The following is a 20227-nucleotide window of genomic DNA, read 5'->3' as shown; positions in this document are numbered from 1 at the left end:
TACAGAGAAATATGGATACACACACACACACACACACACACACACAGAGAAAGAGAGCTGGAAACCAAACTGTTAATACAGGTTATGTAAGGAATGGGGAGAAAATTTGCAGAGAATAAAGGGGACTTTCACATGTTAATTTATATTCTTTGGCATTTTACAAACATGTGCAATGTTTATTTCTATTGTTTGTGTAATAAAAAAATAACAAATTGACCTGACCTATTTTAATGTAGAGAGACTGCTGCAGGTGCTAATGGCAACATGAAAATAAAAAAGAAAGAAACGTTTTACCAACACGGTTGAACTTTATATTTTACCTTGATTATGAAAATGTTGTTAGAGAATATTGTTGCCTACTCAGTTTTAAAAATAGAAGTTTCGGGGCGCCTGGGTGGCTCAGTCAGTTAAGTGTGTGACTTTGGCTCAGGCCATGATCTTGCGGTTCGTGAGTTCGAGCCCCACGTCGGGCTCTGTGCTGACAGCTCGGAGTCTGGAGCCCGCTTCAGAGTCTGTGTCTCCCTCTCTCTGCCCCTTCCCCACTTGCACTCTGTCTCTCAAAAATAAATAAACATTAAAAAAAATTTTAAATAGAAGTTTCACCTAGAGTGAAGGTAAAATGGAAACTTCTTTGACATTAACTTGTTAGTAGTTTAGTGTGACGACTGTCCTCTTTTAGTGACACTCACGTGGGTGTGTCTTGAGAGATGCGGTTTCTTCTCCTCTCCTAAGTTCCCAGACATCACATAGGATGGGACACTTTCCCAGGGGGGCCCAGAAGAGGACATGAGGGTTCTCCTTTTGTCGCCTCCCTATCAAAGCTCAGTCATCTATCCTGTCAGATTCAAGGTCACAAAGACAGTTAGACGTTTTACTCTGCCACGTGGTTCAACGGCTGTATGTTATCTTCTTTTGGAACAATGGTAGAGCTGTATTGTCAGGATGATGTAAAACCATTGTGGCCCTCTCTCTTCCCTCTGCATCCGGCACTTGACTTCTTCTGGCAAAGGGTGTAGAGAGCAGAATTGTCCGGCTCGGCGGAGAACGTACGTAAAGGCAATTGAGACCATGAAGCATGGGACACGTAATTCCCTGAATTTCCAGCACACTGTCTTCATTCCTCCAGGGTCGGGTAGGGTAATTTTCATGACGTAACCCCATGGCTTGTCCTGGTGACTGAGAAGTCAAAGGTGGGCCGATAAGGACCTCTGTCTGTCCAGTCTTTGCTCTGTGCGTTCTCCAGTCCTGTCCCTCATCTAGGCTCCACTAGACTGGTAGCCCCCTGAGAACGAGATCTCCTTTGGGGCCATCTCGGTACTGTCTTCACCTAGGTCCTACCTCCTCCCTTGTGTACAGAGGATGCTCTATAAACAGACATGGGACGAATGAATATTACTAGTCAATTCGCACGCCAACTTCTGTCGTTCCTATTAGTTAGGTGGCATTTCAGATGACAATGGATCTAAATGTCCTCAAATTCTGTTCGTAGACAAGGAAACAGACTGGCATTTTTGAGCAATACTGTTCAGCTACACCTGATCTTGGAAATGTTACTGTATAAAAAGGTAGCCCCGTGAAACAAATTTGAGCGTGTGAGCTTGGTTTTCTCTACAATGGTATTGACCATCTGGCTTATTATCGTATGCCCCTTCTTTAGTGTAGAGGAGTTTGTTTACTGATTGATCGTCATTTGGCAGAGGGTGGAGGAAAACAAAATGCCCGTGGTCATCGTCAGCAATGGTGAAAAGACTCTGAAGTCCTAATATGGGGAATTAGAAAAATAGCACTCTGAAGAGCAGCACATCGAGTACCTGAAGAGAAACACACCTGGGATCCCAAGGAGGATTATCAGAGGGGTGTGGTTCTCCAAGTGTGGTCTTCTGACCAGCAAGTATCAGCCTAGGTCCACCCCGGACCCATGACTCAGAAACCATGGGGCGGGGGAGTGGGGATGGGGCGAGGTGGCCAGCAGTCTGTTTTCACAAGCTCCTCCTGCGGATTCTGACGCTAAACTGTTTTAGAGAAATCAGATTTTGTAGAATGACTATAATTGGAATTTCCGCGCATACCCTTAGGCTACGCTGGGGAAAAACGTACATTTTCAGCCCCAGTTCCTGTTCTGATTGTCATTGATCTCTCTGAGTGGCAGTACAATATTTCCAGGCTAATCGGGGTTAAAACAAGGCGGTCGAATATTTGCCAGGAATATTCGGGCTTTTCCGAGGGACCCGAACTTTAAATAGGATTTTTAAAGTGTTATTTTCCTGTTTCTCCCCATATATTTTCCGAGAGAAGTATAAACACACCCTTTCCACTGGAAAATAAACCAGTTCAGCTCTGACTTTTTATTCCTAATACAGCAGATGTCTGCTAGTTATCCATCCCGTATAATTCATATTCTCTTGTGGAGTGCCAAGAAGCCGCCACACATCATTATAGAGCCCTGAGTTGTGCCATCAGAGGGAGAGAGGTGGAGAGGGAGAGAGCGCTAGCATTTATTATCTTCATTATAACTAGTAGGACAAAAAAGCAAACAAAAAAAGGTCGTGTTTTAATTAGATCAAAAAATACCATGTACAGCTATCATCACCGTCCATTTCTAGAACCGTCTTATGAACCCCGACTGAAACGCTGTGTCTATGAAATAATTATTTCTGAATCCTTTGTCCCCTGTCCCTGGGTAACCACCATTCTGCACTCTGTCTCTACGAATGTGACGACTTTAGGTACCTCATATAACTGGCATCAGATGGCGTACGTCCTTTTGACTGTCTTGTTTCACTGGGATAAGGTCTCCGAGGTTCATTCAAGTTGCGCGTTTCAACACTCCCGTATGGTTTAGGTCTGAGTGTTGTTCCGCTGCTGGTAATCGTACGTTCGTTAGTACCCAGCGTGTAGTTTTCCACAGAGGTGGCACCAGCCTTGTATTTCCAGCTACAGGGCACATGGTTCTAATTGCCCCACAAACTCCCCGATGTTTCTGTGTCTTCTTCTTCTTGTTCGATTACTACTGCTACTCTTGCTATCTTGGGAGGCAGGAAATGGCTTTGGATTACATTTTCCTGGTGCATAGCGAGGGATGTTGAGCATCTTTTAATGGGCTTATGGGCTATGTGTATGTGGTAATTGGACAATAGCGTTTTGTGGACAAGTATATAGTTGAAGTTTTACTTGTCTTAATTTTTAGCCGTTGACTTATTGGCGCACTTGATATACTTGGGATGTTGATCCTTTACCGGCTATATTGTTTGCGGGTGTCTTCTCTTATTCTGTGGGTTGCTTTTGCAGTGTTGAAAGTGTCCCTTGATGCGCTTTTTCATTTGTATATAGTTCATTTAATCTATTTTTCTTTGTCGCCTCTACTTTTAATACCATCCAAGAATTTATTGCCAAATCCAATGTCCATGAAGCTTTGCCCTGTATGTTCCTCTAGTGTTTTTATAATACTAGCTTTGTTTTGATCAGTCTCTGATCCCTTTTGATTTAACTTTATATCTCACATCAATCCAGTCCAACTGTGTGGACGTGCCATTCTCTCAATACAATTTATTGAAAAGATTGGGAAAAAAAGTATTGAATAAAAATAAGAAGGTCGGAAGTCAACACAAAGCGGGAGCAGCATCTACACACGCATGTCTCATTCCTCTGCCCACAAATGCGTCAACTTTCGTACCTCAGCTCACGCTTTACTCCTCTTAAACACGAGTCTCTCTGCACCACAAGGGCGGGCTGTCATTGCTGTTATTCTTCTGGAGTATCTTGAACTCCTCCCACACACACCTCACGCCTGTTCACTCCTCCCACAGTGCCTGGCACATAGGAGCTACTGAAGTAATGACAGTTGAATGAATGAGTGAATGAATGCAGTAAGGATGGGGCATGGAGGTCACAGAGTTGTGAAGAACATGGTCTTGGCCAGACCTGGACTCTAATCTGGGATTTGCCCCTTGCAAGCTGTATGACCCTGAGCATGCTACTTAACAGCTCTGGGTTCTGGTTTTCTCATTTTTACGATGGGAGTGACAGAGTAACCTATATCCTGGAGTCATGGTGCTGAATAAATGACACGTGCTGGGAAAGTGCCCATGGCAATGCCTGGAGCATAAGTGAGCAGTCAGCAGCCAACCACTTGCAGTCTCTATGTTAGTAATGGACTCACAGCTGGGGGCATGGGGCCACACCATTATACTAGAATGGCAGGAAGTTGGCAGAATTCCCAAAGGCTGGCAAACAAAGAATCTGGTGAATCTTTCAAAAGCGAGAAGTGGCATCCTTACTAATTATCTTCAGAACAAATCATCAGCTTATTCTATTACACCTGACATGGCACCCAGAGTTGGCAACAGGAACACACGAGGGGAACGTTCTCCAGCCGACTTAACATGATGGCACCATGGCTCATGCTTATCAACAAAGCAGAGAATTACCACCTGGAGACAGAAACATTTTAATTTATGGAAAGGTGTTCCCACAGTGATAAACTTAGCCAGAGCGTGTCCCAAAACATGCTAATTCCACAAGATGATTAGCCAAAAAAACGAGATCTGTACTCCAAAAATTTGGGAAATGAGGCATCCTATATCTCTTCTTTTGGATACTTTCAAAGCATATTAGAAGGTTAAGGACTCTGATAAGTCCCACAATGAAAAAAAAATCTGTCTGATGTTGGTGAAGTTGTTGTTTACAAATTTATTTGACCATGGGTCTCTTTTATCAGAAGCATCTACTAACAGTCCATAGAATTAATGTTCCACAGAGCTGGCTTTGGGAAATGATTATTTGGACATTGTTTGGTGAGATGTTTTACTGTCTCACTGTTATAGTTCCCATATGAGAAAAAAGTGATAAGGACTGAATCTCATGGTTCAGTTCCTTCCTCCTCCTCTTCACCCAAATGAGTCTCCTAGAATTAATTCTTGCCTCCCTCCTTATGTACCTAAAGTCACAATCATGTTGCATTAGACCAGTGGTCCTCCACTTGGGGCAATTTTTCCCTCCAGGGTAAATGTCTGGAGACATTTTTTATTATTACAGCTTGCGACTGGCATCTAGTGGATAGAGGTGTGGGATGCTGTTAAAATTCCTATAATGTGCAGGACAGAGTCCCATGACCAAGAATTATATGGCCTAAACCATCAAGAGTACTGAGGCCGAGAAGCCCTGCCTCAGAACCAGAGTTATGGCCATGCATTCATCAACACAGTCAATATTTAGTGAGTGTCTACTATGACCTGGCACAGAGATAAGGGCTGAGGAGACAATAGAAGCTAAAAAACTCTCTTGGAATTTATAGTTTAGTGAAGGCAATGTGTGTTAATTAAGGCATCACACAGATAATTGTAAAATTATAATGTTGATCAATGTTATGGACCACATGTCCCTATTTTCTGATCCAAGGTTGAAATATGGTGTTTGTAGTCCTCATGCAGTTATGAGAGTGCCACACGAAGCCTGCCCTGTTTAAAGTTATGGGAAGTCATCTCAAGCCTAAGTGTTTTCAGAGCACATTTCAAAACAGTCATCTTGTATGGTATTTCCCACCTGGTTTAATATTGTTGAATTCTTTCTCAATCATCTCTTCAGAAGTAGACAGCATCAGGTTTCTCACATACAGGATTTTCACCGAAGACATTGTGTCTTCGTCAACTTCTACTTCTGGTTCTGCCCAGTCTACTGCGATAGGATGTCCCCATAACTGAATTCTTCCTGTTCAAAAGGATCACAGGTATGATTAGTTATATAGAAACCAGGACAATGCCATCTCGGTTCACTGAGATGGCCTTTTAACTTCAGCAGATGCTTATGGTCTTGACTGAGCACGAAGACAAATATTAAAAGAGGTGGATACTGATTTCAAGAAACATTCCAAATAAATGGAAGAGCTGACTAGAAGGGACTTCTGTGTGACAGATGGTTTACAGTGATAATTGAATACAAAGGGAACTGGGATGTGGTTTGAAATGGGGCAGAAATGAGGCCACGATGGGCAGGTTTGGGTCTTTGAACAGCTCTCACGGGGAAAGTAAGTCTTTGAAAGTGAGATGGCAGAAGAAGAGAAGAGAAACAATGGATTTAGGGCTTGGACATAGAGTCTGACTTCATGAAGCATTAAGGTCATTAGGGAGTATGTCTGCTGCTTCTAGAATCTGCGTGACCAGGTGCCACCACCGAGCAGTCTAAAAACCCGTGGTGTGTGGGCAGGAGTGAGCAGGGCTCAGGCAACCCTGGTTTGTTCTCTGTCCCTTATGCTTGGTCAGGGCTCCAATCATCTGTGTTCATGCCTAGTTCTCTGGCTGCACATGGGCAACTTGGGAATTGGAAGAAACATTCTTGATCCCAATTGAGAAGACAAAGAGTAATGGAAGGGTCTATGATGAGAAACCGAACTCTTTTTAAAGGGGTAGTTGTTCCCCATGACTACGTATATTTTTGTATTTCTACAGTTGCAATTTATTGAGTGTCTTGCACTATATACTGTGTTTTCCATATGCTACCTTGGTTCCCGCTCACAGTAACTCTCTGGGGGAGGGGAGTGACTGTCTCGATTTTACAGAAGAGGAAATGAGCTTTAGAGGGATGACTAACTTGCCCAGACCCACTTCACTTCTTCATGGCTCCTTTGTGTTTTGGGGTTACCCAGCCCTGGACCCCTACACAGGGCAGAGCCCAGTTGAAGTGATGGGGGGTCAACTCAACTTCTAAATTTGATTGGAAGTCTTGTGTGTTTTTTATTAGTTGTTTTGGAACAAGCTACAGCCTGGAAGCAATAAAAAGCTTGAGAGAACACAATCAGAAATTTTCAGTGTTGGTAAGGGTTCAGTTGTTCAATTATTATTCCACATGGGAGGCAATTATTTTCAATCAAAAGGCATCTTTTTATTCTTTGGAAAGCAGTTAGTGAAACCATCTGTGGCACTGACTCCCTGAAACCCGAACAAAAAAGAGACACGTTTACATGAGTTAGCTAATCCCAGAGGGGCTGGTTCTTGTGGGACCCCAGTGGCTAGCTACCTGCCCTGCATCCCAGGGGATAGTTTTTTTCATCCCTCTCTTCCCTCTTCTTCCCTCTGCTCCCTTCTATTCCTTCCCCTTCCTTTTCCTTTCACTCCTTTTGCTTTGTTTTCCTTCCCTTTCTTTCCTGTGTTTTACATAGTCTTTGCTGACTGTCCTAGCCCAAGATCCCCCTGGTTTCTGTAGCTGAGGGCTTCTCAGAGTTGTCCTCAGACTGTAAGGGCTTTGAGAAATACCCAACCTGAGTCCCACTCATTGTTGAGCTGGACCCAGTTCCTTTCCACTTGCAACACTGGACTGTTAAGTTTTCAGAATTGTGTGAGCCAGTGGATGCCATCTTGGTAGTTTGAAATCAGCCACAGTGGGACTGTTAATACCATGGGAATCTACACATACTACAAGGCAGGACTTTGGATTTTCTCTGGGAGTTGCCTGTTAAAGATTGACCAGCTCAGGGGCGCCTGGGTGGCTCAGTTGGTTGAGCATCTGACTCTTGATTTCAGCTTGGGTTATGATTTCACAATTCGTGAGATCAAGCCCTGCATTGGCTTCCACCCTGTTAGTGCTATTAGCTTGGGACTCTCTCCCTCTGCACCCCCCCCTCTCTGCCCCTCCTCTGCTTGCACTCTTTCTCTCTCTCTCAAAATAAATAAACCTAAGTAAAAAAAAAGATTGACCAGCTCATCACTGACCCCAGGACTCTCCTTCCCAAATTTGATATGAGTGGTCCGGGTTTCAGGATTCTTAAAATCACCTCAGTTAATTCAGCCAAAGTTGAGAACACTGCTCTAGCCTTCCTGGCCTGGAACTACAGTCTGCCTTCAGCTGGCCTGAAAATCTGCAGAAGGCTGAAGTGGACAGAAATGAGAGGAGGTACGGTAAGCAGTGATCTCAAACATCCCCTGAAAGTCAGTGTTGCAGAGGGATTTGGAAACATGGCCTCTGAAGCCAGACAAGTTCAAACATCAGATCGCCATCCTGGCTAGGACACCACCTTCCTAACCATCAATCTCTTCATTTATAAAATTGGGATAATCAAAGTCACTACCCAGTGCTGTTGTGAAAATAAAAGATGATACACATAAGGGACTTTTTTGTTTGGTCTCTTTTCTTGTGTGTCTAGTTTCCTCAGAGTGTGCACTCTTTGAGTGAAATAGTTAGGTTTGATTTTTTTTTTTAAGAATTTCCTTCAGAAGAGAGCAAAGCACATTGTAGAGTCTTAGTAAATGCTCCCGTGCTGAGTGGTTTCCACGTGTACTTGTTGACTTCCCATGCAGGTGATGGCCAGAACCCTTCGTTGGAGGATTTAGCACTGGATCGCAAAACTAGCTCCACTACAAGGTCATCTGGAAAACTGAAAACACCAGTGCCCCAGAGAAGCAGATTCAGCTGAGGAGAGATTGATTTGGTTTCTGGTACTGTTTAAAAGCATCCTCAGGTTATTCAGATCTGCGGCCCACGAGGGACAGTCATTGACTTAGATTGCAGGTTCTCAGACTCATGGTCTCAGAAGCATAGCATCTTGGGAACTTGTTACGAAGGCAAATTGGCAGACGCCATACCTGACCTTCTGACTCCGGAACCCTGGAGGTGGGGCCTGGTTAGCTGCACTTTGACAAACCCTCCAGGTGGTCCCTGTGCAGGCTGACGCTAGGGCTTTCCTCAGAGTATCCTTTGAATGTTCTGCTGGCCTCTCAGTTGGATGCAATGACTTTGTTTGACACACGCCTCTGCAAACTTGCAATGTCCAGAGAGGGCTCCTGCTGTCACCTGGGAAGGTAGGTGGCTGGGAGGCAATACATCGTGTTCGACAGCAATTTTCTGTCTCTAAGTCTGAATCAACGAAGAAGGAAAAGCTTCTTGTGGTCCTTGCTTATCACGTTTAGTAAAAATCTCCTTTCAGACTAGGCCCTCCAGAGGACAGTCAGTGACCGAAATCCTCTGTTGTTGACTGTATGGTGAGGTAATAGGTAGAGTGTCCAAAGGGGCAGTAGACTGCGCAGGTAGAGAGAAGCACTTTCATGGGTCGATATGCTCTTTTCTTTGAAGACAGGAAGTTGAGGGGATATTCTAGTTCTTTAGGAACACTGGCTCCTGAAAACTATCTTTCTCCCATTTTGGACCGTCTTTCACTGCTGTGCTCCCCAACCCCCTTGGGACAGAGTGGCACCATTCAGTCTCTCCACACATAGAGATCAAATTCCTACTATTGGCAAGAATTGTAGAAAAGATGACCTGATATTTGGAAACAGTGACCTGAGGGTAGTGTTCAGAATGGAGTAGGCAGATGGTGGGGTACGTCCAGAAGAACAGAGCGGGAAGAATAATCTTGAGTGTTTGAAAACAGTCTATGTTTGGGAATAAATGTTTTGAGACTCTATGGGTAGTCTGAGGTCAGTATGGATACAAGGAACTTTTTCATGGCAGAACTGTTGAACAGAGAAGAGTTGAAGAAGACACCAGAGATGAAGTTCAGGTCACCAAAAAGCTAAGGGTGCCTCATGAGGAGGGCCCGCGATTCTCTGTGCCTGGGCGGCACAGGTCTGACCATTGGGTGGTGACGGAGTAGTGAAAGGAAGCATCGACATTAAAAATGCCCATCTCTCTAAAGGACTCAGCAAATTTGGGGGCTGTTTCCTATCTTTTCCCTTATAAGCTGCCTCCATGAAAATATGGATAAAAAGTCTTCCCCAAGATCAGAAGCCGTCTTCTAATTTTGCAAACTTCTAGAGGGTGAATGCTCTCATTGAGTTAACACTTGTTTATGTTCTGAAGTATAGTTGATACCCATGTTACCCTAGTGCCAGGGGCAAAACACAGTGACCGGACAACTCTATGCTCACCACAAGTGTCGCTACCATGGCCCCATACAACGCCATTGACTACAACGTTGTTACAGTACCATTGACTACATTCCGACTCTGTACCTTCCATCCCTGTGACTTCATCATGGCTTGTTTGTAAGGATGTGTATGTGGACAATGTAAATCTAGGTGGTGGTTGTTTTGTCTTTAATTCTCATGGCTTTTCCATGGTGTTCAAGAGAAGAGTTGATTCCAATGTGTCCACTCTGGCATTCTTGAAATCCTCTCATTTTAGTATCGATGCCTCTTAATACCTTACTTTGTGTAAATTTTGGTGACTATTTTAGAATGAGCAGAGGACTTTCAACAATTTACCCTAAGCTGATCTGACTGAGGGAGGGCCTTGTTGGAGTCTTTTAATCTCTGGAATTGGTGGCTGTTGCCCAAACAGGACCCACCCTGTGGTTGTAGCACCTACTAGGTGCCTTTCTGTGGAGGGCTGTTATTTCTACCCTGCCCCCAGCCCCACATTAGACACGGAAGAGTCACGGTATGAGTTTATGTCACTTAATTGCCATCAGGCTAATGTGTCGCTTGCAGGCTTATTCTACATTGTAATGGACAACCTCCTCCATTTCTAGTAAGCCTGACAACAGCATCTGTGTAGAAAAATAATGTATATATTCACTTTTGAGAAGATTCCTCACTTTAACACCTTGTTACAGGGCTGCTGCAGCTCCTAGTTCTGGAAGTCCCCAGGGCAAGTGCATTAGACTAAGGGCATGTTTTCCAGAACCCATTCGGTGAAAACTTCAGGGAGCTTAGTCTACGGTAACATAGATAAGAAGGGGAAGGGAGTTAGGAAAGCGCAGAAGCAAAGCTCCAGAGCAAGCCAACCACACCCAGCAGATACCTCCTCTGCAGGGCACACAGCAGCCTGAGGCAGAGCAGAGGAACCTTCTCTTTGGGGAGGGGATGCCAACCTGGCAGTAGCTTCCTTCGGGCCATGGCAGCTGTCCGATGACTCTCGTACTCCACGAAGGCAAAGCCCCGGTTTCTGGTTTTATCTGCGGCGCTCGGGTAGACAATGACGTCGACGACTCCCTCGGTGACCTTTTTCATCTCCGCTAAGATCTCTTCTCGCTTTTTGGTCTTGGGGATCCCCCCGACAAACAACCGGCAGTTGTCCACACTGGCGCACACCCCTAAGAGACGCCCATTTCTGCAAAAATAATGAATGAACGAATGAATGAATGGCATTCTGCTTGGCGAGAATCCTGTGTGATTGAGGTTTAAGAAGTTGAAGACACGAGGGGCCCCTGGGTGGCTCAGTCGGTTAAGCATCTGACTTCAGCTCAGGTCACGATCTCACAATTTGTGGGTTTAAGCCCCATGTTGGGCTCTGTGCTGACAGCTCAGAGCCTGGAGCCTGCTTCCGATTCTGTGTCTCCCTCTCTCTCTGCCCCTCCCCCATTTGTGCTCGCTCTCTCCCTCTCTCAAAAATAAATAATCATTAAAATTTGTTCCAAAAAAAAAAAAAAAAAAGAAGAAGTTGAAGACATGTGAGCATGGACCTGATAAGTCCTGCAGATGTGACATGTTTGGTCTTCATAGTGTTTTCTCACCACCCAGGATAATTCCCGATACTGGGGCTGCTGCACCTTGGCCCACGTTGCTCACTCTGCCTGCCTGGGTGGGGACGGTCATGAACTTGCAAACCTGGCTGCTCCCTGTCCTCGCCAGCCCAACGGGGAAGCTATTCTGACACGCCTTAGAAATTTTCATGTAGCATCTTACTTGGCCTACGCTAAACCTGTGATATGGGCAGAACAGGTGCTGTTTCCATTTTCTAGATGAAAAACTCGAGGCTCCGAGAGATTAAGTGGCTTGCTTCAGATGGTAGAGATCTTAAGGGAGGAAATTGGCCTCCGGACTCTCCGTTCAGTTCCCGTTTCTTCTCTATGGTGTTGCTGACTAGCAAGTTAATGTTCATCTCCACCGGCAGAGTGCAGATTAAGCTTTTCTGGGGGGACATTTGGGGAAATGTGTCAGAAATCTTTTGTATATGATTTGGGGGCACATAGTGCCCCTTCTGGGACTGTCTTTAGGGAAGAGTTGAACACCAACATTTTTGTGTAAGGATATTCACTGCTATTACTTAAAATAGTCCTTAGGGGCGCCTGGGTGGCGCAGTCGGTTAAGCGTCCGACTTCAGCCAGGTCATGATCTCGCGGTCCGTGAGTTCGAGCCCCGCGTCAGGCTCTGGGCTGATGGCTCGGAGCCTGGAGCCTGTTTCCGATTCTGTGTCTCCCTCTCTCTCTGCCCCTCCCCCGTTCATGCTCTGTCTCTCTCTGTCCCAAAAATAAATAAAAACGTTGAAAAAAAAATTAAAAAAAAAATAAATAAAAAATAAAATAAAATAGTCCCCAGACTGAGGGTTGATGGGGGGTGGGAGGGAGGGGAGGGTGGGTGATGGGCATTGAGGAGGGCACCTTTTGGGATGAGCACTGGGTGTTGTATGGAAACCAATTTGACAATAAATTTCATATATTGAAAAAAAAAATAGTCCCCAGATTGGAAATAATCAAAATATGCCAGCATCCAGGACCGGCGTAAGGCCTCTTGGCTGAGACGATATCGACTCTGAGGTTGGACGTTTCCTCCTTGTGCACCGTAACAGGCTCGTCACCCTGGGTTCTTCCTCACTAAATCCTAATGGCCACCGTTAGGTCGTCTGAAAATGCCTCTTCATCTTTCTAAATGTCCCTTTGGGTGAATGCTACTGCTCCTGGCTGAGAATCACTGCTGAACAAGAGACGGGCATTTCTACCGTAGAATGCTCGAAAGTCATTATGGATAGTAATGTAGAAGGGTATTTATTGGTTAAAAAAACGGCTCACAATATGCTGCTGGCTTCAAAATAGATAGCAAAACACATATGTGAGGAGACCATTTTGATGGACACGGTGCTGAAAACCTAGGAAGGCAATAAAGAGCCAACATAGTGATAATCTCGGGGCAACGGGGTTATGGAGGAATGGTTTGCACGTTAATGTTTTTTTTTTTTCATTTTGGCTTTTGCTATTTGTTGTATATCAGGCTGTGTGACTTTTCTAATAACAGGAAGTTATTAAAAATGGGTAAAGTTCCATTAACAGAAATGACTCATGCGTCATGAGCAGAGGCGCTCAGCTGGGTGAGTGGGGGGTTGCTCTGCTTTCTGGGAGCTGGTGGTGTCGAGTCCTGTGCAGGTGCTGTCACCAGGACGGGGGCCCTGCCCCGCTGTCCTCCATGCTTTGCTGAAGAGCTGGGGACCCAGTATCAGAGGTGTGACAGGTCCATTACAGTCTGGTGGACATTGCCCCAGGAATGTGGTTTTTCCCGGGGGTGGGGGGGGGAGGGAAGGGTGGATAAAGTAATCTTCAGGATTTTTGTTTTTGTTTCGCTTGCTTACCTTCAACCCCCCTCTATTCCAAGATACTATTTCTTTAGAAAGTCTCTTCTTTTTGAGGGAGGGCCAGTCAGGTGTCAGTGGCCAGCAGGTGGAGCCTGGAGCCTCCGTGTCCTAGTTTTAAATCTGTGTGGTTTGTCCTGCACTTTCCCAGCGCTGCTTGGAGATGAAAAGCCACCTCTCACAAGCTGAGGGCACGGCTTTCATGTCTCTAGAAGCCAGGCATGAGACAAATCTCCGTGAATATTTGCTGAGGAGGAGGATGATACGACAATTGTGGGTCTTTTCCGCATAAAGAACCTTATCGATCCCCTGAGAAAGGGTGGCTAAGAGCCAGTTGAAGTTTATCCTTCTCTGCGAGAAAGGTTCTCTCTCTGGCAGGACTGATCCAAGGCAGAGCGGGAGCAGGTGAGGACGGCTCTAGGGTATCTATTCTTCGGCTTCATATTCTATTTATCCCACACCGTGATTTTTAAAGTACCTCTGTGCCTTCCCCTTGCTTCTGGCATCCAACCTGAACTTTGACTTTCACCAGCTTTCTCTTTCCCGATGCTTTACAATATTCCTCTTCCTCCTCCCCCTCCTCCTCCCCCTCCTCCTCCCCCTCCTCCTCCCCCTCCTCCTCCCCCTCCTCCTCCCTCTCCTCTCCCTCCTCCTCCTGTCTGCTGTAATCATCAGCAAACACTCATAGAGCATGTGATCTGTGCCAGGCACTGAGCTTCACTGCATGGTCTATTTATGTTTCACGATGCCCCCACGGGGTAAGTATCGTTTTACCTCTTTTATAGTTGAAGACCCTGAAAGTCACAGAGAATTCTGTTACGGGTCAGGGACTGTAATGGATCGATTGTGTTCATTATTCATAGCCTCTCTCTCTTCCCAAAGCACGGACAGGCCCCAGGGTGTAACAACGTGTTGAGACCCGTGCTGATTCCCTACATAGCTGAGTCGACATCCGCCTCAACTTCAAAGCTATTTTGGGGGTAACTCTTGCTCTTAAGATGTCTAGGCTCCATGAAAGACCAAGGAGTGGGGACTCTTCCGATCCCTGGATCCCTGTGGCTGGAATATTTAAAAGTTACATTAAAATAGAGCTTGCTGTGGCCCTGTCCAAAACAGTTCAGGGGTGCATTATTTTCCGCGACAGATGCCGAGAACACGTGAGTAATTATGTGCCGATGGTAAAACTTGCTGCACGAGGTTCCAGGATTTCTCCGAAGGCACCTGTGCTCTGATCGCCTGGTTCCCACGCCAGACAACCCTCCACATTCCAGACAGAACTCTTTGGGATCTGTGGAGGCATGTGCGGAACTTCCTGGATACCTTCCTCCAAACCCCGGTTCCAGGCTCTGACCTTGAGATGGGGTGGCTGGGCTGTTACAGTTCCAATCCAGTCAATCTCTTGGCGGCTGGAGAGTTTTAAGAAAAATGACCCGGTAATTGATTTTACAGAATTATGAGCATAATACGTGACTTATTTGGGGCGTAGAGGAAGGAAGTGAGGGAAAAGATAATTGTAGGAAATCTACTCTCTATTCACGTCTAGGATGACAATAATTTTCAGAGGCAGAGAGGAAATCAATGAAAACTGCATCTTGGAATTGATGAATGTGCTAATATGTAAGAGTTCTGTCATTTATTGACCTATTACCAAGTTCCACACACTGGAGTAAACATTGAAAAATCTTTAGAGCATCCCCACAATAACACCTGTGAAATGAGGACTCATATCACCACTTTAGGGAGGAGGACATTGAGGCTCGGAGAGGTTATGTCACTTGCTGGCACTCAGGCGAAGCCTGTCTGACCCCAAAGCTATTACTTTTCAACGGTTCCACTAATCTTTCTTCCAGGTGGCCCAGGACTTCCTTTATGAGAGGATTCAGGACAGTTCCCTCTCTATGTAAAGGTGTTAGAACTCCGTTTCGTGATGCTAGTCATATTTCCAGCTGATAAAAGCCAATTATTGATCGCACAGGGCCGATTGTGCCCTGGAACCTTCCACTGGTCCCATGATTTGCAACATCACCTATGTTTGGCTGGCTCTGTGACCTCTGTCCTGACTCTGATATCATGCAGACGATCACTTCTTCAACCGCTCCCCTGAGATGTCTCGCGTGAATCTCGAATGTAAATCCACCCCAACTCAGCTCTTCATGTGTCCAGCAGGCTATTCTCTCATTCTTTCCCATCTCAGTGACTCTATCTCATCCACAGATACTGGGACCCACATCCTAGCTTTCTTCCCTGAATTCGAACATCGCTTGTACTCTCAATCCAATATGGAGCCTGTCTTGTCTGTGCAACCTCCAGAAGGCATCCCAGATTCGGCTTCTCTGAGCACCTGCACTGCCGGCCCCTGTACACCTGCCATCATCTGTCGTCCAGACCTAAATGAGTCTCCCTCTGCAGCTTCCCCCTTTCCATCTTTGCCTACCTGTTACTTCACCCAACAGCCAGAGTTCTGGTTTAAAAAGCACGGACCTAGTGAAATGTTTTCCCCTTTTTATTAGAATAAAAGCTAAATTTTGAATCGCGGTGTATAAGGCTCTCCAACTGCATCGGCTTCAACTCTCCCGTCTGTTTCCACCTCCTCGGTGCTGTTCTCTAACACACTGAGCTTGTTCCCACTTGGGAAACGTTGCCCTTGGTGTTCTTATTCTCTGGAATCGTCTTCCTCCAGGTCTGGCTGTGACGGCTGACTCTTTCCATTCAAGTTGCGCGGACAGTTTTACTTTTCCCGGAGGGCAGGTTCTTAAGGACACCAAGTTAGAGTAGCCATTTCCTCGCAGGTGGTTTTATTTTTTCACTCTTGATTTATCTTTTGAGTGTAGTTGACACACAATGTGACATGGCATTCAAGTGCTATGAAAGCCCAGAGTGCCGTGCTCACCACAAGCATAGCTACCGTCTGTCACCGTAAGATGCCGTTACAGTACCATCGTACCCTATGCTGTGACCTTCATCCCTGTGACTTATTCACTCCGTGACTGGAAGCCTGTGTCTCCCCCCGCCTATCACCCATTTTGTTCAGCTCTCCCAACCCCGGCAACCATCACTTTGCTCTCTGTGTTTGTAGGTCTGGTTCTGCTTTTTGTTTGTTGCGTTTGCTTTCTTCGAGTCCACTTATGACTGTCCTACTCTTAAACAATCTGTATCCATTTGCTTACAGGGAAAGGTATCCTGATATTTCCAACGTGTTGAACAGTGCCCAGCACATATTTATGCAGATCCGTTGTCTGCTTCATTTTCCATCAGGAGAGGCGGGTCTTACCTAATTTCATAGTTGTTAAGTTGTTTGATGGCGTCCTTGGCTTCTTGTCTATTTGAGAAAGTTACAAATGCATACCCTCGATTGTTGCCATTAAAATCCATCATCATCCGCATTTCATAAATTTTACCCATCTGCAGGGAAAAGAGAGAGAGAGAGAGAGAGTCCAGTTTGTCTATTTGTCCTTCCAAGTGAAAACACACACCCACACAACGTTTTCTGAAGTCTTACCTCTGCTATGTTTGACATTTGCATCCCGTGTGGAACGCTTTGCATAGTTTCATGCTGGGTTCGGATCTGCTATCTGACTCATGGGCAAAGTCAAGTTACATAAAGAAAACGTGTACACGTGGCATTTCAGCCTGACTTAACAGAGTATGTTTTCAACGGAGTAAATGGCCTTTCATCATTCAGTTATCTGTGGATCTATCCCCCATCCCAGGGACCTGAAAACGCGTTTGTCCTCAGAAGGACAATGTCTTGACAGATTTGTCCTTGCCCTCTACATTGCCTCTGAAGTTTCAATAGTTTCCTCTTTCCTTGGTCATACTCCACCACTGATGTTTAAAACAAAAACCCAGACCCTCATTTGAAACCTTGCTGAGCTGATTTCTTTTGTCTTTCTGCCACCATGATCTCAAGATGTACAGGGAAGATGTGATTTAGAGGACGATCTGGGGATTCCTGTTGTTTTTTTCATCTGTAGGCTGAAGGTTGGTGCTAGTCTTACGTGACTGGCCCAACGTCAGGACCTCCACAGTAGGAGGACACTCACCATATCCCTCTGGCCTCAGATCTTTTGCTTTGCCTATAAACTATTCCTTCTTGCTACCACAAATCTTGTCTGGCAAGCCAGGCTCAGTAATTTATTATTGCTGGCTGCTGTACGATGAGTGACCCTAACAGGCCAGGCATATACAGGGAGAAGAGGTGTCATTAAATGTGTGCGACTACCCTGGTGGTTGGTTACCCCTTGGAACTGCGTCCTCCCCATTTTCAGGTTCAGTATCTAAGATTCTTACCAGATTAAATCCCCATAGTTTGTGCACATGCCAAATGAGATTGTTTGTACAAAATTAGGAATGGTTCCGAAACTGAGGCTGACTTATACATCCAAGCGATTTTGGCATTTAGAGAAAGAAATTTTTTCTAAATTTTCTATGGGGCACCTGGGTGGCTCAGTCGGTTAAATGTCCGACTTTGGCTCGGGTCATGATCTCATAGCATGAGTTTGAGCCCCACGCCGGGCTCTGTGCTGACGGCTCAGAGCCTGGAGCCTGCTTTGGATTCTGTGTCTCCCCCTCTCTCTGCCCCTCCTCAACTTGCACTTTGTCTTCTCCCTCTCAAAAATAAACAAACATTAAAAAAATTTTAACTTTTCTAGGAATGGGGCTGTTGAAACACCACTTGGTAAAATAATAAAAATAAAATTTAATTTTGTGTCCTCCCTGTAAGTTTGGGTTTAGTAACAGCGTATCGCTTGGAATTAAAACTGAGGAAATGTATTCCTTAACTGTATAATGACTTTGAGAAACTACATTATTAATCTTGTTGATGCCTTAGGGCAGACAAATTCAAACCTGTAGAAGGAAATTTCATTCTGAATCACTATGTATGGATACACCTTTGAGCCACGACAAGTGCACGCATTCTTTAAACGCAAAGGGTTTACTTTTTAAAACCGGATTAAAATGTCAAGTTGGAGAAGTATCTTATTCTGGAAGGTTGTTGTAGTATTATTATAGACTGATAGCTATCTTGCTGCGAACTCCATATGTCTGTGCCATTTCAGATCAAAGATCAGAATTTGAAAGTTATCAGCAGCAGTTCAAGCTGTCAGTCAAGGAAGAGCTACATCAAGTCAGTGGCAATAAGGGGACAACCACTCACAGGAAGGTTTTAACTTTGTCCATGTTGAGGAACAGCAGTTGGAAGAGACACCATCACTGACCAAGAACAAGTGTGAAACAAAGTGTGGAGTATTTTCCCCTTGAAAGATAAAAAAAAAAATTAAATTTGGACTCACTTTTTCACATAATGGTATAAGTTCATCCTCAAAAAGGTCTCGTGGAAGTTTCCCAATAAAAATCTCACAGCCCCTTTCTGGGGGTGCAGCATCCCAGCCAGGTGGAGGTCCACCATATTTTCTTTGCCCGTTTTCCTGCAAATCCAGGGTGGATTGTACGAGGGAGAGAAGAAAACAGTAAGACCTTTAGTTTGAGTGCCTCAGTTATTTTCAAAGTCATGATAAGGAACAGATTTATCATTGACAAGTAATAGCTGGTCAGAGGATAAAATCAAGGTCCTTTACGTGGATTTTAATACTATGCTCTGTGCTTCAGCAACTTGCTTGCAATAAGTGTCATGAAAATGTGTCAAGCGCTGGACAGATATTATTATTGTTGTTCACACTCACCAATGCCTGACCATCGAAGGATTGGACAATAATTTCAATCTGAGGCTCTGCTGTAACCTGGAGTCTGTGGGGTGGCGGTAAGGGTTCTGGAGTTGGGCTGCCTGGCTCTATGACTCACTAGCTATAGGGCTTTGGGCAAATGGCTTAACTTCTTGGAACCTCAGTTTTCTCATATACAAAGTGGGGATAATATTGGCTTTTTGATTAAGGGAGATAATACATCAAATATGCGTGGCACCGTTCTCGGCATCTCATAGCCAATAGTGATGAATTCTCTTCTCGTCTCCCTGAATTCGGGCCCTCTCGTTGGCCAAGGGAGGGAGGCCATGGGAGCCCCTACATAGAAACATTGTGGATTAACGTTTGAAGGTGTGGATTGGCTAATTTTGGGGGTAGCTAGTGAGAAACCTAAATCTGTTTTCAAAGCTGACAGGATGGTGAGAGGGGTTTACTAATGTTGGATCTCTTTGTGGGGAACAGAGCTGTTCTCAGTCCAAATAGAATTTCCTCCTCCTCCTCCTCCCTCCTCTTCCTCCTCCTCTTCCTCCTCCTCCCCCTCCTCCTCCCCCTCCTCCCCCTTCTCTTCCTCCTTCTTTTGGCTTTGTCTTAACTAACCCTTGGTGAAACCAACCAACCCTTGGCCTTCTTTGGGAAGGAGTAGTTCTGGTTCTTTTCTTTACTAGACACTAGATATTAAAGACAGCATTACTGTCTTTATTTTTCCAGAAGTTAAAGACTGGAAAGCAACTTCAGGGGCCCCATGTGAAGTGTGGGCCTGGTCCACCACTGCTGACCTGGGATAGTGTATTTGCTGGGGAGGGTCTTCTTATTCCCACTTAGGCAAAGCCAGAGGTCTTTGTCTTTACACCCTTATTATGATTTTTGGAGAAAGGTGAATATAGGGGACGGAATGACAGTATTCATTGCTAACTTCTACAAGTGATACTTTAAGAAGTTTTAAACTATAAGAAGTTTTAAACTATAAAATGACATACGTTGTTGGAGAAAACAGTAACGTAGAAGAGGAAAAACATGGTAAATATGTAAGGTAAAAAGAAACATTTCCCAGTGCGTCACCCTACCCATCTATAGAAGCAGTTAGTGTTAAGTTTTTTGCGTTTCCAAATATTTTTCCATGTAGATTCTTAAAAGTCAGATGTTAGTTGTTTAAAGACCTTGTTTTACAGGATTGTTTAAAATCAAAAGTAAAGCGGCCGCTAGTTTCACCGTTAAATCTTTCTGTATCCCAACTTGAGACTTCCTCAATTATTTTA

At 44.9% G+C, this 20227-nt stretch overlaps 1 protein-coding gene across 3 annotated transcripts in view; it reads right to left on the bottom strand.

The window, feature by feature from the left end:
• Positions 1–20227, bottom strand: part of A1CF (APOBEC1 complementation factor) — a 75008-nt gene that overhangs the window by 14202 nt on the left and 40579 nt on the right. For all 3 annotated transcript variants that reach the window (XM_086679496.1, XM_086679497.1, XM_086679498.1), the window contains 4 exons: positions 18564–18698; positions 16541–16671; positions 10799–11037; positions 5542–5706 (listed from right to left, as the gene is read on the bottom strand). In XM_086679496.1, coding sequence (XP_086535622.1) covers positions 5542–5706; positions 10799–11037; positions 16541–16671; positions 18564–18698 — 670 coding nt within the window. The remainder of the gene's footprint in view (positions 1–5541; positions 5707–10798; positions 11038–16540; positions 16672–18563; positions 18699–20227) is intronic.

This window comes from Puma concolor, chromosome D2 (assembly GCF_028749965.1).
Source record: "Puma concolor isolate L17-30 chromosome D2, mPumCon1.1.hap2, whole genome shotgun sequence".
Taxonomy (NCBI): domain Eukaryota; kingdom Metazoa; phylum Chordata; class Mammalia; order Carnivora; family Felidae; genus Puma; species Puma concolor.
Note: the sequence above shows the minus strand (reverse complement) of the source record. Positions and strands in the feature narration are given on the sequence as shown.